Raw genomic sequence first — 17,958 nt, forward strand, 5'->3', positions numbered from 1 at the left:
GCATCATATACAGTCAGTCCTCATATAACACGGTAGTTGTGTTCCTAGAAACCCTTGTGCAATGTAAATAACAGGCCTTATGGGAAAAATAGGGTTAGGTGCCGACCACCCAAGATTGGACACACATTTGTAACTAAAATATTGCTAATTCTTTTGCTTTTATCATAAGCAAACTTGTTCCCGATCTCTTCTTTGTTTGATCTTCTATCCAAACAGAAGTTCCATCTCTTCCAATTCTGTGTGTCTTGATCTAATGTTTTTTGTTACACTTCCTACTCTATAAAAGTTACTTTTATTTTCTCTGTCTTTCTAATTGTTTTCAGCAGTTAGGTTATGTTATTTCCTAACCTAACCTAACCTAACCTAACATTAAGTTAGGAAATAAGGTTTCCTAACTTTGTCTATCATGCTGACATGTCAATCAATATATCGTTCTTGACTGTTACTGCTATTACCAATAACACACACTGTCTGTTTACCGAGAATGCAGGGAGAAACTGCAGTAGCGGCAAACTAGTTTGTCCGGGTTCTTGTGTTGGCTTTCTTTACCTTAGCCGCTTTTCTTTTTCTCTCTGAACCTGCAGTATTTTCATCATCAAGCTTCCTTTTCACACCGTTTTCAAGTATTTTACTCATTTTTAGGGAATAAAGCACAATTACGGTATGAAAAGAACAAAACTGAGGAAGCATGTTTGATACACATAAACAAAGCAGCGCACATGTAGCAACTGAGTAAAACAAAGCAGTAAGTGTTGCTTTCAGTAGTTGTGATTCCAGCGTGTTCTACTGCCATTTCTTTTAAATGCAAAGCCGAATCATGCATAAGCAAATTTGGTTTGTGTTATATGTGACATCGTTTCCCTATTTATAAATTGTGCATGATTGAATTTGTGTAGTGTAAACGCATGTTATACAAGGACTGACTGTATATACAGCCACTCCCCAATTAATGCAAAGGTTGCATTCTGCTGAACTCTACATAAGTCGGGATTTCCCCATGCTTGTGCAGTACTTGCAACTGTGCTCGCTGAATTGACTGAATCAAAAAAGAAATGTTCGACGAACATGTGAATAGAATTATTTATTGTATTTATTCAATCTTTTATCTCATGCGCAGGAAAAATTACGAAAGCGTGCAATTTAAAAAATTTCAACAAAATTATAAAATTACAAAAAAAGAGAGGAGCCATGCATACTAGTAGTAGTGGCACTTGATGCAAGAAAGCAAGTGTAGGAGCTTATGCAGCATCAGCCAAAAAAAAAAAAAAAAAAAAAAAAATCACACCATACCCTCCAATTGCCTGTCCAGTTCCTCCTTAAATTTATTTAACCTATCAACTTCCACAATGACAGATGGAAGTTTGTTCCAGCAATTAACCACCCGCTGGCTAAAGGCAAATTTCCGCACATCTATTCTACATCATTCCTTTCTTAATTTGAACTTATGTCCCCGTAGGTTCGTATTCTGAACAAGTGGGAGGATCCCATCAGAATTCAGCGTGCTCAACCCATTCAAGGCCTTATAGACCTCAATCAGATCACCGCGCAGGTGCCTAGTCTCCAGCCACTGCAATTTGCAGAACTTAAGCCTCTCTTGGTAAGAGGATCCCTTCATTCCCCTCACCAATCGTGTTGCTCTTCTCTGTACACGCTCAAGCAAATCTACATCCTTCCTAAAATGAGGCCTCCAGACCTGTACGCAGTACTCAAGGCGTGGCCTGACCATTGCCTTATACAGAGGGACAATCACCTCCTTTTCCCTGCTAGCAAAATTCCTATATATCATTGACAAAACCCCATGACCTGCCCTAGCAGCCTGTCTACATTGCTCAGAAAACTTCATATCTGACTGCACAATTACTCCCAGGTCTTTTTCATTTTCTACCACCTTAAGTGTAGTACCACACAGTTGGTACGTTTCTCTGGGGTTACTTCTACCCATATGCAGTACTTTGCATTTGTCAAGGTTAAACTTCAGTTGCCACTTCTTAGCCCATCTGCCCAAATTATCTAGATCCTGTTGCAGTAGCACACTGCCATTACTGTCATTAACAACCCTGCCAACCTTCGTGTCATCTGCAAACTTCGACATTAAGCCTGATATACCTTCATCAATATCATTGATAAATATACAAAACAACAGTGGACCCAACACCGAACCCTGTGGGACTCCACTAATAACATTAGTCCACGAAGAGCAGCACCCATTGATTACCACCCTCTGTCTTCTCCCACTTAACCATCCTTTTATCCATTGTAGCAACTTACCCTTAATACCATTCTGCTCCAATTTGTACAGTAGTCTTCCATGCGCAACAGTGTCAAAAGCTTTCCTGAAATCCAAGTATATGATATCAAAATTATTTTTTGCATCCAGTTCCTTTGTGACCACATCATAATAACCAATCAAATTTGTCAGACAAGACTTTCCCTTAACAAACCCATGCTGTGTCTGAATTATTGCTGCAGTCTTGTCTAGATGATCCTGCAATGCATCTTTAACCAGTGACTCCATTATTTTACCCGGAACAGAAGTTAAACTAACTGGTCTGTAATTATTCGTGTCACCCTTCGAACCTCCTTTGTGAATTGGGGATACATTTGCACATCTCCAGTCCGTGGGAACCTCCCCTGAATCCAAGGATGCTCTCATAATTATGGCTAAGGGTTTGCTTAGTTGCTTTGCCGCCTCCTTTAATATAACTGGATAGATCCCATCCGCCCCAGGTGCCTTTCTTATGTTTAACTTCAACAATTTCTCCTCCACTTTGCTCTCAGTTATTACAAAATCATTAAGCACACTGCTACAATTTGATAACCTTCTTCCATTTTCAAACTGTAATGATTCCTCACGTGTGAATGTAGATGCAAAATACTCATTCAGTTTGTTTGCTATCTGAGCAGGATCATCAACAGTCGAACCATCGATGTCAAGTGGACCAATCATATTCAGCCCCTTCCTTTTAGAGTTTATATAAGTAAAGAAATCCTTGCTGTTTTTCTTAGCATCTTTTGCCAAAGATTTCTCGTAATCCGCCTTTGCCTGCCGAACCTCCTTTGTGACCTGATTACAGACTAGCTTATATCTGCTACAGGCTTCTGCGTCGCCTGATAATTTATATGCATCCCATGCATTTTTCTTCTCTGTCACGAGTCTCATTAGTTCATTTGATAACCATTTAGGCCTAAACCTTGAACAATATTTCTTCATCGGTATGAAAAGTCTAGTAGCTTCCACGATTAATTCCTTGAATGCTTCCCACTTAGAATTTACTGTTTGTAACATCGTCAGTCGATCCCACTGTACAGAATTTAAAAACTGTCTGAGACCACTGTACTCCCCTTTACGGAAGCAAAAACCCTTTCCTTTACCCCTGACGGTAGTTACCTCTTTGAGTAAATCCCACTTCAGCACACTGTGATCACTGCCACCTAGTGGTTCCTTTATCTGCAAATTCTTAATACACGAATGATCACTGCTGATAACCAGATCAAGAGTATTACTTTCTCTGGTTGCCTCTCGAACATGCTGCTGCAGAAAACAATCATCCAATAAATCCACAAAAGTCTGACTAGTGTGTGAGTGACCAACCCACAATTTCCAGTCAATATCTGGGAAGTTAAAATCCCCCATTATAAGACATTCAGATTTACTGGCCCACTCTATTTCTCTGTACAATTGTTCATTGTACTCATTCGAGTCATTAGGCCTATAACACACTCCTACTCTTATCTTTGCTTTTGCAGTGCTTATGTCACACCAAACTGACTCAACAGTGCACTGTCCATCTATATCAACTGGATGCACTTCTTTTGATTTTATGTTTTTCTTAATTAACAGCATAACACCTCCTCCCTTTCTGTCCTGTCTATCCTTTCTGTACACATTGTACTCCCCAAATTCCAGTTCTGCATTCCTTATATCTTTGTGACACCACGTCTCTGCTATCCCAACAATATCCGCCTTTGATGTCTTGACCAACACTTCAAATTCATCAAATTTATTTACTATACTTCTAGCATTGGTATACATGCAAGCATACATGCTCCTATGCCTATTCCTTGTTACCCTAACACATCCCATATACCCAACTATTCCAGGATGACTGCCATCCGTCCCTGAAACCCCCAACACCCCTCGCTCCAGGTCGCTTCTTATTCTAATAGAAGTTGTGCAAGAATCACCTTCACCTCTGCCTGCGGTTACTGTTAAACTATTAGTCTTTGTATCCCCCCAAGCTAGCAGTTTTCCGACCCACCTAACACTGCCTCGATAGCATCAGCAAATATTCTTGCACCCTTTCTATTTAAGTGTATCCCATCCCTGTAGAAGCAATCTCTCCTGTTAACAAGTACAGTCCAGGCTGAAAAAAATTCTACCCCTTGAGCCTTGCACAATCTTTCCAGGGCCGAATTGATCGACAAGGCTCTCATCATATACTCCCTCCTATCGTGTCTGGGCAGAATTGCAGACACTTTCAAATTCAACCCTAATTCTCGGCTTTTTTTCAACAGTGACCTGTACTTGTTGAGTAATTCTGCCGGTCTCCTACTCTTAATATCATTAGTGCCAACGTGTACAACTATATCACCTTTTGTGCCCTTGAAAGATGATATCCGCTCTACAACGTCATCAACCTTTGCCCCTGGCAGACATACCCTGGTCCTGTTCCACCTATCCTTTTTACATAGCATGTTCCCCGTTTCCCTGACAATAGAGTCACCAACAACTAATAGTTCCTGTGGGACCAGCGCATTCTGCCTTGGGGGTTGCCGCTGTGTTGCGTGATGACCAAGTGCAAGCTCTGGCGTTGATGTGGGCAGCTGAGAGCTTGATGGGCCCCTCAATTTATTTCCTTCGAGGGCATCCACCCTGTCCTTCAAACTCTCATATAGGCCCATAACAACGCTGAGTTGTCGCCTGATTTCCTTACACTCCTTACATCGCGCACACACAAAGACATCCCCCATGGCAATATCATGTTCCGTTCCAGAGAGTTCGGCAAACATTTCACAAGTTGCACATTTTTTTAGGCTGTGACGCGTTGGAGAATCGCCCCCCTCAGTTCTCCCCCGAGTCACAACACTCCTGCCACTTTGTGCCCGTTGCTTTGCTGCTCTAGTTCGGGGCATGGTAGTTTAAATTAATAAAATCAATAAATTAAATGTCAGTAGTATTTGAATAGAAACTATGAAATAGAAACAGTGAAGCGTATTACTATATAATTATGCGTTAGAGCTACCTCAATTAAAAAATTTGAATTCCCTACAAAAACTTTGAATTCCCTATATACAAAAACAATGGCTACAAAAATCGAACAAAAATAACGGTTTTACCTATCGTAAGTAAAATCCACAAAAACTCTTTATCTAAATTAAAATAAAAAATAACCAGCGTAACTATAACTATATGACTACGTATTAAGTACAATATAAAACAACAATCATGTAAATAAAAGGCAAACACTTATCGTTTTTGCGGAGCCTGTAACTGTCAGCTGTAACTTTTAAATAGAGTCAGCGCCCTCTCATAACATCAGTAAGTTTTACCTCTTGAGCATCGTTACCAGAATCGATGTCTTCAGCTGATAAGTACGCCACTGTGGAGATTTAGAAGGGGTTGGCCGCCCAACCTTACGAAAGAACATATTAATGGATGACTGGACGGTGGCTTTTTTCTTTTTGTTGTAGATTTCTTTGTAGCAAGCAAGCATATCATTCACCCCTCTGTTAACATTTAAGAATCATTCGCTGTCAGGATCCATCTTCTCAAACCTCACCATTGCCATCTCTCTGGTGATGAAACGTCTTGGCTCCTCACTTGGTTCATCTTGAGATCTTGAGCTTCGTCAGCATTTTCTTCTTTCACTATCGCTGCCTACTAGTCAATAAGTTCTTAGATAATTCCTTCTTTTCTTCCTCTATTAACTCCTCCATGTCTTTTGGCATCAACCTCCAACTGAAGTAGCTCAGCAACCTTTACAATCTTATCTGTAACTCCTTCATGTGATTCGTCTTTTTCAAATCCTTCGAAACCTTTTCCATGCCGTGGGCATATTTTCTTTCCTGCGTCATTTAAACAACTTTTAGTAATTTCCACCCAGGCCTTATTAATGTTTAAGATGGCGTGATAAATATTGTAAGATTTGCAAAAGTCTCTTAATGTAAAATTTTTCTTAGTCTAGTGTCTGCAGACAATGCTTGAACAAATGTTGTGCGTAAATAGTATGCTTTTAAATTTGAAATAACACCCTGATTCATAAGTTGGATGAGTGAAGTCATGTTTGGTGGTAGAAATATGACTCACGTTCGAATTGAAATCATCTAGATATGTGGATGCCCAGGAGCATTATTTAATGGAAGCAAAATCTTGAAAGGAACATCGTTGTCTTTACAATATTTTTCAACCTCAGGAATGAAGCAGCATTTAAACCAATCCTCAAAGAGAGATATTGTTATCCATGCTTTCTGGTTCGATTGGAAATGCACAGGTAGGGTGGCTTTATTGATGCACTTAAATGCACAAGGATTTCCAGAATGGTACACAAGCAGTGGTATTAATAATCTCTACTGATTCTCCACACAGAGCCAAAATCTCTTTATGTAGGAATGCTTCTTAAAGACATGACCTTACCAAGGCTTTATATAATGAAATAATAATAATTATTATTAGCCATATTTTGCAGCATAAGCCTGAGGCTTATGCTGCAAAATTCTGCGAAAATTAAAAAAAATTCGAGTTACCCTGATAGAGAGAGAGAAGTAGAAAGAAATCGCCAAGAAAGAGAAGAATGATGATATCCAGCTGAGGACTCTGGCCCATACTTGCCAGATGTGAGCCCCTGGGGTTGATTCTTTGTCCCTAAAAGAAACTTTTCTATACATCATGGATAAAATACCATATGCTGCTCTGGCAGCCTGCTTACATTATTTAAGATACATTAATAGATGACTTAATGTTCCTTATCTTATTATTATACATTAGGTTGGGTTACTATTATATTTAAGGCATTATTAATATAATCATCATAAATATGATATTTAAGCCTTTCCATCTTTCAAGTAAATATTTTTGCCATGTGGTTTACCACAGAGCAACCTAACCAAATAAATAATTTACAGTTTGAGACTTGCAAAATAGAATAAGGGCATTTTTTTGCTTCATTTTATTTTTTATAGGTCTGCCATATCACTCCACTTCCCATGTAATGCATCCTCCACCCCCACCTCCTCCTCGTAGTGCCCCAGTAATACCATACCCTTCATCTCGTATACACAGACCACCAGATTACACAATAGCAGCTCAAATGGCAGCACGAAATAGACATATGATGCTGGGACGAGCTCACAGTCATGAAGGGTCCACGACGACAGGATATCACAGTAGTGACCTTACAGATCACGAAGATGACGGTAAGTTTGCAGTATATCCCCATTATTCAAATCAATATTATTCAAAATACAATGTATTTTGAAGTCACTGATGTTCACTGGCTATCGATATAGAATTTTATGTGCATTTTAATACAGATTATATTATTATTATTTTATTTTTTATGAAAACCCCAAACGCAAGAGGTATTAGAACCTATAGTACTTAGTACCATGGTTGATTTGGAGGTTGAGAAGACGAAATAAGATATTTGTTGACATTAAACTTGAACTTCTGTAGACTAATTTTCAGGAAACAGGTATGAAGGAAGGTTATTCCAAAAAATGGCAGTTGAATGAATAAATGAGGAAGGTGAAAAGTTGGTTCTGTGAGTTTGAAGTTGGATAGTAAATGGATGTTGGCTGGTGACGGCACACGTTTGGACTGTTTTGAAAGAGAGAGCAGGAATTATAGAAACCAATTCAGAAGAACAGTGCCCATGGAAGTATCTGTAGAAAAGGCATGCAGCAGAAACAGTAAGTCTAGGAGACAGCGAGCAGAGAGGATCTGTTAGAGATGAGTCATTAACTAACCTAACTACCCTCTTCTGAATGGAATCTAGAAGCATGAGAGAGGATTTGGGGGCACCGCCCCAGATGCGAGAACAATATTCCATGGTAGGGCAGATTTGCGATTTGTACAGAGTGAACAGCTGTTTGGAAGAAAAGTAACGCTGAGAGCGAAAGAGAAAACCAAGTTTTTTAGAAGCAGAGGAAGCAATATGTGCTTGTGCCAAGAGAGATTAGACGTCAGGGTAATCCCCAAAAGAGATATATCATTTTGCCTAGAAATTGGAGTGTTGCCAAAGATAAGCATAGGAGCAGAAGAATCATTCTTGTGAGATATAAGACAGGACTGAGTTTTAGAAGGATTGAAATCAACTAAGTTGTCTTTGCCCCACTGGAGAATTACCTGGAGATCGGCATTTAAGGAATTAGTAGTGGATATTCAAGAAGATGAAGCTGACTGAGCAGGGCAAGTTTTCTCAAACTGGAAAGTGGAATGCAGTGTGCTATCATCGGCAAAACTATGGATAGGATTTCTAGTAAATGGAAGAAGTCATTAATATGCAAGAGGGAAAGAGTGGGGGAAAGAACTGAACCTTGGGGGACACCAGCATTAGTGGAGAAGTTAGAAGACAGAGAACCATCTACCATCACCCTCAGTTAGCGGTCAGAGAGAAAACTGGATACTGGATAACCAATTACAAAAAAAAGTTGGCAAACCATAATGTTGGAATTGATAGAAGCTTTTTTTAGAAGATCTTTATGCCAAACACAATCGAAAGCCTTTGAGATGTCAAGAGCAACTGCTTGTGTTTCACCGAACATTTCCATTGAATTTGTCCATAAATGGGTAACATAAGCCAGAATATCACCAGTGGATCGACACTTACAGAATCCATACTGGTGATCGTTGATCAGACAGAAGGTTTCTAGGTAGTTTAAGAGTTGGCAGTTAATTGATTTGGATATGAGCAAATTTCCAAGCAGAGGGAAAAACACCTGTGGAATAAGAAAGTGAAAAAAGGCAGCAAAGAACAGGAGTAAGTTTGGGAGCGCAGGTTTTGAGAACAAGTGGAGAAATACCATCAGGACCTGGAGCTTTCTTAGCATCAAGATTCGTCAAAATCCTTCTGACATCCTTTTGAGACGGAAAACCACAGGAGGCATTGAATAGAGCGCGTTCGGAATGGCGGGGGGGGGGTGTTTTACCCAGCTCATTAATACCAGAGCTGGAAGAAAAATGGGATGCTTGCAGGTCAGATACAAAACTTCAATAGGCCAAGTTTAACATGGAAATATGGAAGGAAAATCTTTGGTAGATCCACTCATGGAACGTACTGCACACTAATCATTCCTAGCTGATATTTGCTTCTTTGAAGCCATTCACATCTGATATAATAGTCTGTGGCAGAACAGCCACCCTACAGGCATAGGAAACAACATTCTGTGAATCCTCCTAGCATGCCCATTAACATACCAGTTTGAGGTCACAGATATTCCACTAATGAGTTCTGTATTGAAAAGACATCAGATGTCTTTCATGTTATAGTGTCTCCTTTAAAGGAACAAAGTGGGCAATGGAAATGGTTGGCTTTAAGTTCCCATTATGCAAGAGGATAGCCTTCAACCTTTACTGTAATGAGGCAGTGAAGATGTGCCATTCAGTTGTAAAGTGTACTTCTGAAAATCCCCTAAAAACTCTGATATTGTGGTTTTTTAGCAGAGAGGAGAATGTTTACTCTAAAGAATGTTGTCCACACTTCGTTCCTTTTTTCGATAGTGAGACACTTTGAAACTCTTCTTAATGAAGTATTTCTGCTTTAATCTTGAGGCAAGAAGTACGGTTTTATCTTTGGAGAGGGCCAAATCTCCAGTGAGGTTAAGCTCATCTTCAGTAAGCAGCTCCAACTACAGTGCCTCTTCATCGCATGTGTACTCAGGATTGGCTGAAGTAATCAGGTCTCTGCCAACCACACCATCACATTCCATTTCATCTATAGAATCTAGCCCATGCTTTAGAGGTACTGCAGTTGTCACACTGTCATTGTGAAGGATTAGTCTCATTGCTTTTGGATATAAATATAACTTTTTAAAACTAAATTTTTAGTTTTGTGGTGTGTACTTTGGATTTTCACTTTTTTACTGTAGTGTTTTATCAAAATCATCTTACACTGTCTTCTCAAAAGTATTTGAACACTCTTCTGATGTGAGACAGGCATATGTAGAACAGGAAAAAGTAAAAAAAAAAAAAAATGTGCAAATGGAAACATTTACATTACAAAAGTAACAATCACTATCATAGTCTTTTGGGTCCCTCCAAATTTTGTTTAACCAAACATGTTATCCATTTGAACAAATAAAATGTGGTGCCCACGGCTTATTCTGGTCACTTAGAGGACAGGCAAAGTAGTAAATTTTCAAATATCTGCTGTGATCATATATATATATACACACACACGCACAGTGGGGCCCCAACATACGATGGTAATCCATTCTACAAAACCCATTGTATGTTGAAAATACTGTAAGTTGAAACCAATAATACATTGATTTCCTGTAATTCGTTCCCAACAACACATGAAATAGGTATTTTTTACATATTATACTTCATTTTTATATTACAAATTTGCGTTTTTTAAAGATTATTTAATAAAACATCTTAAAATAAAAAAACGAACAGATATCCTGTAACCCACACCTTCTTGTTACTGCATCAAAACACTCCCAGCATGTTTGTCAACCTTTTGTCGTTCAAATACTCTGGGAATGTTAGAGTGATACACAAACAAAAGCTTCAGATTAAAATCTCAAGAGGCATTGGCACCCAACAGGAGAGTGGGCCTATCATTCATAGGCTTATGCGGTAAACTAGCCTCATCCTTAGTGATGTCCGTTCTTCTGGGCATTCACTTCCAGAAGAGGCCGGTTTTGTCAAAGTTAAAAACCTGCTGGGGAAGATAACCCTCCTGATCAACAAACTCTTAGAATTCAGTTTTAAAGGTCGCGGCTGCTTTTTTTTTTTTTTTTAATCAGCACTGGATGCCTCTCAACACTTTTGATATTTGCCCTTTTTTTTTTAAGCACTCGAACCAGCCTCTGCTGGCTTTAAAATCTTCAAAGCACACAGTACTGCCACTGGTTGATGGAGCTTTAAGTTTCAGATCATCGTAGATCTGAAACAATCATACAAGTGATGTTCCGCATGCCACACATTGAACAATAAAAAAAATGCTAATTGGTTGAGAACAACGTACAAGTGATGTTTTGTGTGGCACACGTCTGAAAATTTCCACCCATGTATTGTTCCAGCTCAGAAAGCCATCGGTACCTGCAAATATCACTGGTCCTTAAAATAAATGATCATATGGGACAGTACGAGCACTATTGGAACTGGTCCACCTGCCCGTGTTTGTTTGTTATTTGGTTTTTAGGAGCATTACCAACTAAGGCCATATCGCTCCGGGATATGCGGTGGTCATTCCCTGACCTTTCCGCATCCTCCATATTTGGTGGTGACGGGCTCGAACCCCGGTCTAATCAAGAAACGTGTGCTACGCACTGCTGCTCCTTCCCACCTGGCTACAGAGGCACCACCTGCCAGTGGACGAGTACCCAGAATCATCTGTCCAGGTGACTGATGCTTCTGGGTAGCCAAGCGGCCAGAACAGAACACACAAACTTATGTCACACACATATCTGGACCATTTGTAGCGATACTGTTCTTCACAGAGATACGAGCCAGAGTTGAAATGACGTTCTAGAAGTCGTCCTCTACCATTTTCCATGATCGTATGGAAGGCTTTTTTTTTGGTAGTTGTTGGCACATCGGCTTCTGTGGCCATAATGCACCTCCCAAGGTTTTTGCAGTACTTTGATCCAAGCCCAAGGCAGGATTCGAACCCGCGACTTTTGGGTTGCCAGGCAGGCACTTTATCCACCTGGCTAGCCCGGGCAGCGTATGGAAGGTATATCGGATGTCATCGTAAGTTGACGTCCCACTGTATGTGTGATTTAGTTAGAAAAGAGCCACACACAAGGCAGAATTTTTTGGGGTGATTGTTACACTTCAGAGGCATGACAATGGTATGCCAGTGCTATAATCAGTCACAGTCAAGCTCATCACTAAAATTTAGTATGCTAGAGCAAAACAAAAAACAGATTTGGAATCGCCTTCCAAAGATCTAGATCTGTTTAGTCACATTCTCTTCTCCCCCCCCCAATGGGATTTTGCAAATCTTGACCATCCAAGCAGATGTCCTTCGGTATGAAAACTGATTCCCCCCAATAATTCTGTTTGGCAAATAACCTTAATCCTTCCTACTGGCTTTAATTTATATGTTGGCATGCTTTCCTGCTATAAATTTCAATACTTTTCAAACACAGTGGTGGTGGTAGAGGATATGGACAATGGAGATTACTAAATATTGATTCTATATTTAGCAATGTCCATTTAAAGGGTATTGTTATATTTTCTTAATCCATAAAACCCACACAATAAATATAACTTTTTAAAACTAAATTTTTACAGTTTTGTTGTGTGTACTTTAGATTTTCACTTTTTTACTGCAAAGTGTTTTATCAAAATCATCTTACACTGTCTTCTCAAAAGTATTTGAACACTCTTCTGATGTGAGACAGGCATATGTAGAACAGGAAAAAGTATAAAAAAATTTTTAAAAAAAGTGCAAATGGAAACACTAAACATTTCACATAGCCATCATTATTAATAAGGAGCTTACAGAGTTAAAAACAGGTGATTGATTACACTAGCAATAACTTGTTGATTCATGCTACAACAGTGCTGACTGATGTTGTGGAAATAGAGGAGGATCGATAGTGATATGACAAGTAAACCATAATTCAGTTTACCAAAGAAACTGAACAGATAAGGATCAGTAAATTCCAAAGAGGTTGGTTGTTGTCTCAGGAAGATCCCCCCCACCAAGATTTTTTCTGGGCTTATCTCTCAAGCTAGACTTAAAGCACAGTTTATAGATGTAGACATGAAACACCAATTCCTACTGATTTGTGTTGTTTATATGCAGCAATTCCAAACAGTATTAATATAAGGTTTTCTATAGTTTTTTCATGCATTATGACATACATAGTTTTAAAAATTTTATGTGTTAACCTTATTTTTCATTGTTATCTAGATGAAGAGGAAACTCAAGTGTCTGCAGTGTGATGCCTGACAGAAATTTGATGTACAAAGCTGCATTGTTATCATCCAAATATTAAGTATTTGAGAAAATCATTGAAAGGTCACAGAGCCAAGAACGTGAATTCATTGATTATGCTTGTTGTGCACATCTGTAGAGCTGTGCAACATGGTGGTCAGTAACAGACAGTGGAAATTAGCATTATGAAAGTATTTGAAACCAAAGATCAGTTAACATTTGTGATGACTGAATGAATGTGTTGCTGCAGATGTGTTGTTCAGTGTAGAAAATTCAGCAGTTGGGAAGTCTTTTATATATACAAATATTGTTTTGTAAATAGTGAAACTGTGTTTGTGTGTGTTTTATAAAGATGTAAAGCATTCGGGAAGGCAGCAGTGCTGCCTGCCGTTCAATTTATGAAGAGTTCAAAAGTGCGATAGACTTGCTAGCAGTCAGCTCTGGACCTGTTTAAAAGGCACAAGATTATTTTTGTAACATGAATTGAGTCTTCATTTGCAGAGTTTTAGTTTAAGTTTATGATGTTAAGAAATATTAATCTGAACTTCAGCAGCTAATCATGTATTGTAAATTTTCATTTTGTATCATATATAATTCACATTTTCAAACAGTTGCTGGACGAATGAAACTTTTAAACAGCATTATTTACACAAATTTTGATATGTTTTATCCCGAAACTGTGATCATGTTTATAAATTTTTCTAAAATAAATTGAACACAAATATTTGTTTTTAACATTAAAAGGAGGAGTGATCTCCAATTATTCACCTTTCTCAGCTGTCAAAATCAGTATCTCAGGGTACTCCAGTTATATGCAAGAGTTTTTTATATTAGTAGTTGAACCAAAAGAAAGATGTAAGGGGATGTTTTCTACACTTCATATAAAAGATTAAATAATATGAATTATTAGGTGTACTGTACTTTTCTATAGGATCATATAATAGTCTTTTTTTTTTTTTAATTTATTTATTATTATTTATTTTGTTTTTGGGAGACAGAAAAAATTTAAAGATGGCAACAGTTGCCTGAAAATTATGGGCGAGACTATTTACAAATATATTTTTAAATTGTTTATTTTTTACTCAGCTCCTCATAGTGTTAGAATTCATATTTCTCTGAAATAAGAACCATGATTTTTAATGTACATAGAATAATATTTCAAATTTGTATTAAGTGTGTTCAAGAAAGGTCAGGAGGAGAAAAGATTCATTTGTAAAAAGAAGTAATGCATTTCAGAATGGTATGTTCATTTGGGGCCATTTCTCTTGTTATGCACTAGCTTTGAAATCAGTGCACTTCATAAATACAATATTTGCTGTATTGTGAGAATGTCCCATTTTGTTGGGAGACCACACATCATAGTTTCAGATCAAAAATTATGATTCCTGAATATTTCACATTTGTGGCTTTGTTTCTGACAGACCACAAATTAAGTTGTATTACTTCTTTGAATTACACATTTCAAAATTTTAGTTTATTTAAAGAAAATTATAATTTCAGATTTGTTACCATTGCTTATTTTGAAAACTGCATTCAAGTGCAAAAGTATTTCACAATTTTTTTTTTCTTCCTTTATACACAACCCAATAAAGCTTTTGATTCACCAAGCTGCCATATTTTATTTATGTTAAGGATTTAGTGACACTTTTTTTATACGGCACATTTTTCCCTGAAATTTTTATTAACTCATTTACCACATTGGTAAAGTAAAGACAAAAAAGCAATGCTTAACATTTTTAAATAGTTTAAAAACTCTTAACAAACACAGTTTATTTTGTCTGAATAAACTATTTTTTAAATCATTCATCAGATGAATTAATATACCTGCCAACTTTTAGAAATCTTAATAAAAAAAAAAAAAAACTTAGTGGTCTCTCAGCTGGAATGCTTTTCAAATTAGTAATGTAAGATGAGTGTTGAGTGTGTCATTATGAAATTCTATAAATCATATTTAAAATTATAAAATAATTTTATAACTTCTAATAATCTAAAAAGGTACTTAGATATTTATTTTATTTTTTTATTGAAGACACACACGTCAAGATGTCAAAACAATGGTACTTACAAAAGCAAACATTAAAATTTAAAGAAATCTAACATAAATAACCCTCAAAACATATACAAGATGTCCACTCCCCCTTGATGTGGAGACTAAAGTAGCAGCAGTAGTTGTCTGCTTTTTCTTCAGGAAAGCTACACTAAAAGTCTGTTTGTAACAAAGACTCAAGTTTTCTGCATTTTAAAAATGAAATATAACATTTCATTTGAAATAACTCAAATTTTGTTATCTTTGACAATACTGAAGATGCACTCACATTCTATATTACTGTAAGGAAATTAGGATGGACAAAATTTCATATATTGTATCATACTTCAAAATTCCATTCATCTGGTCCACTTAATGTGTTGAGTTCTAAATACAAGACTAAATTCAACTTAGCCCATTTTGCATAAGAATGTATTGTGATAATCCATCTGAATAGTGTGAATTCTATGCTAATCTTCTCCATGTGTGAAATGGAAGTTTTTTTTTTTAAGGTTATGGTAAGATTTTTTATTCTGATTTAGGTGTCAGACAACCAGATTACATTTGGAGAAACCACTACTCAGAAAATAAATCAATCCTACATCTTTCCAATAGCTTTTTTTTTAAAAAAAAAGAGCAAGTAATTAGGAGAAAACTAGACAAGTATGCAAGATCAAATCACAAACAGCACTGCACTTTATGCTGAAGATAACATAACACAAACTTTACTGAAATCAAAAGAAAAGTAAACTTTCCCTAAAAAGGCACATGATTTCCAGAGATCTGAGGAAAATAAGCAAAGTCTGAGGGATGAATTAAATACAACTATTGTTAATACCTCTTTCTTTCAAATATTGTTGAAACATCTGAATGTTTCTCCTGGGGGTGGGGGGGACTGAGGGAAACAAGAAAAGTCTCAGGGATGAATTAAATACAACTATTGTTAATACCTCTTTCTTTAAAATATTGTTGAAACATTTACAGGTTTCTCCTGGGGAGGGAAGTAAAAATGTACAATCTATTCTACATCTTCCAAGTTTCACTTTGCCTATCTTTAGTTTTTCCAGTGATGTTTAAAGTGGAACATTCATGTAACAACCATTCCTCCATTAGCTTTATAAAACGGCAGGCCAAAATGTCAAAGAAAACAGATTTTTAATTTATAATTATTTTTCACTATACAAATATCACCAAGATATTTCAAAATAGACTGTAGCCAATAAAATAATTACAAATATCACCAAGATATTTCAAAATAGACTGTAGCCAATAAAATAATTGACACTGGCATTATCTGAGGACAAGGAATCAAGCCACCTTTCCCCTCCATCCTATAATCATTGTCATATAAATAAACATTTAAATTTTTTTGGTAGTTAAAAGAAGAGGTATTTTTAAAACAAAATAAGTTTGCCATTGTGGCACTACACTATTGCATATAGCAGATATCAAATTAGTCATAACAAAATAGATCTTGACACTAAATGAGAAAGAGTCTATTAAAAAAAACATAGCATTTTTTTTTTTTTTTTTTTTTTAACTACTGCGAGTTTGTTAAAGTGTCCTGTAAGTACCTGGGTAAAATGCAAAAATTTTAAACACCCATTATTTGTTTTATCCATTACAATTAAAAATTATTTTATTCCTAATAATAAAAAAGACATTGAACTGGCTACCACTGTTTTTTTTGCACAGAGCCATACACAGACACTTGTGTACATACAGATCAAGCTTATATTCTTCTACAAAGAAGTGAATGGCCCACTAGTTAACTGTTTCACTGGTAAACTGACTGCAATAAAATAGTTAAAATCAAGTTACAAACCTCTAAGTTCAGCCATCCAGAGTATAGACAGAAATTTATTTATTTTATAGTTTGGACATGACTTTGTGGAAGGCATTATAAACAGCTTCTTCAGTTGTTATGTTGTTTTATATTTGTAGACTATCTTTAATAAATCTCAAAATAGCACTGTCACAGATATGGCTACATTGGGAAGACCTTGGTTGTGTGAAGGATAAGAAATAACAGCAGGAAGCATTTCCAACTTTCTCTCAATCCATCTGCCTAAAAAAAGGGGGGGGGGAAATCACACAGGTACCATATTCGTGAATTGCCACTGCACAGTAGAGAAATGCCCCTATGCTGCTGTTAGTCCCATATAACTGATCAGTTATATGGGACTCATGGAATGAACTATCTATTAATTGCTTTAGTACTCATAAATGAGAAGGATTCTTCTCAGTTCTTCATAGTAGTAAGTGTTTCTTTATCCCAAAAGGTGGAATTTCTTGATTTGCTGCTACTACTACTGCTATTCAATCTGTGGTGCACACACACATCATTGAAGAAAACAATGCCATTTGAAAGTAGCATCTGGAATGTATGAAGCAACTGTTCACAAGCTGTACAGAATGCTCATGAACATACATCAGATAATGGAATTGCATACAAGGATGCTCTGTGTTTTCTGTGAAGGCTTTATCTTGGCATATGTTTGTATTCCCTATGTAGTGTATTCTTTGTTCTGCCTCTCTGAAATACTTTCTTTCAAGCAAACTGTCAACTTTGAAGATAGCCTTATAGAAACAAATATCGGAATCTGTAACACATTGGGAATTTTTTTTGTTTTTTTACACATACCAAACTATAAACAAACTTTATTTCCTTCCACCCAACCATATGAGTATATTAAAAAGGAACTTATGGGACATCCTATACTTTCAAAGTCTATCTACAAACTAAAAAATAAAATAAAAAATTGATTGCTCCAAGACTGGATAATTTTGCATGAAACATGGTTGTTGGTCTCTTAT

General features: G+C 36.9%; 1 protein-coding gene across 5 annotated transcripts in view; it reads left to right on the forward strand.

Moving 5' to 3' along the window:
• LOC150083512 (rap guanine nucleotide exchange factor 2-like) overlaps positions 1-13,976 on the forward strand; it is a 471,197-nt gene extending 457,221 nt beyond the window's left edge. For all 5 annotated transcript variants that reach the window (XM_090378045.1, XM_090378046.1, XM_090378048.1 and 2 more), the window contains 2 exons: positions 7,180-7,413; positions 13,092-13,976. In XM_090378045.1, coding sequence (XP_090234171.1) covers positions 7,180-7,413; positions 13,092-13,123 — 266 coding nt within the window. In that variant the 3' untranslated portion in view covers positions 13,124-13,976. The remainder of the gene's footprint in view (positions 1-7,179; positions 7,414-13,091) is intronic.
• The last annotated feature ends 3,982 nt before the right edge of the window (positions 13,977-17,958 follow it).

This window comes from Mastigoproctus giganteus, chromosome 7 (assembly GCF_048544385.1).
Source record: "Mastigoproctus giganteus isolate SK-2022 chromosome 7, ASM4854438v1, whole genome shotgun sequence".
Taxonomy (NCBI): Eukaryota; Metazoa; Arthropoda; class Arachnida; order Uropygi; family Thelyphonidae; genus Mastigoproctus; species Mastigoproctus giganteus.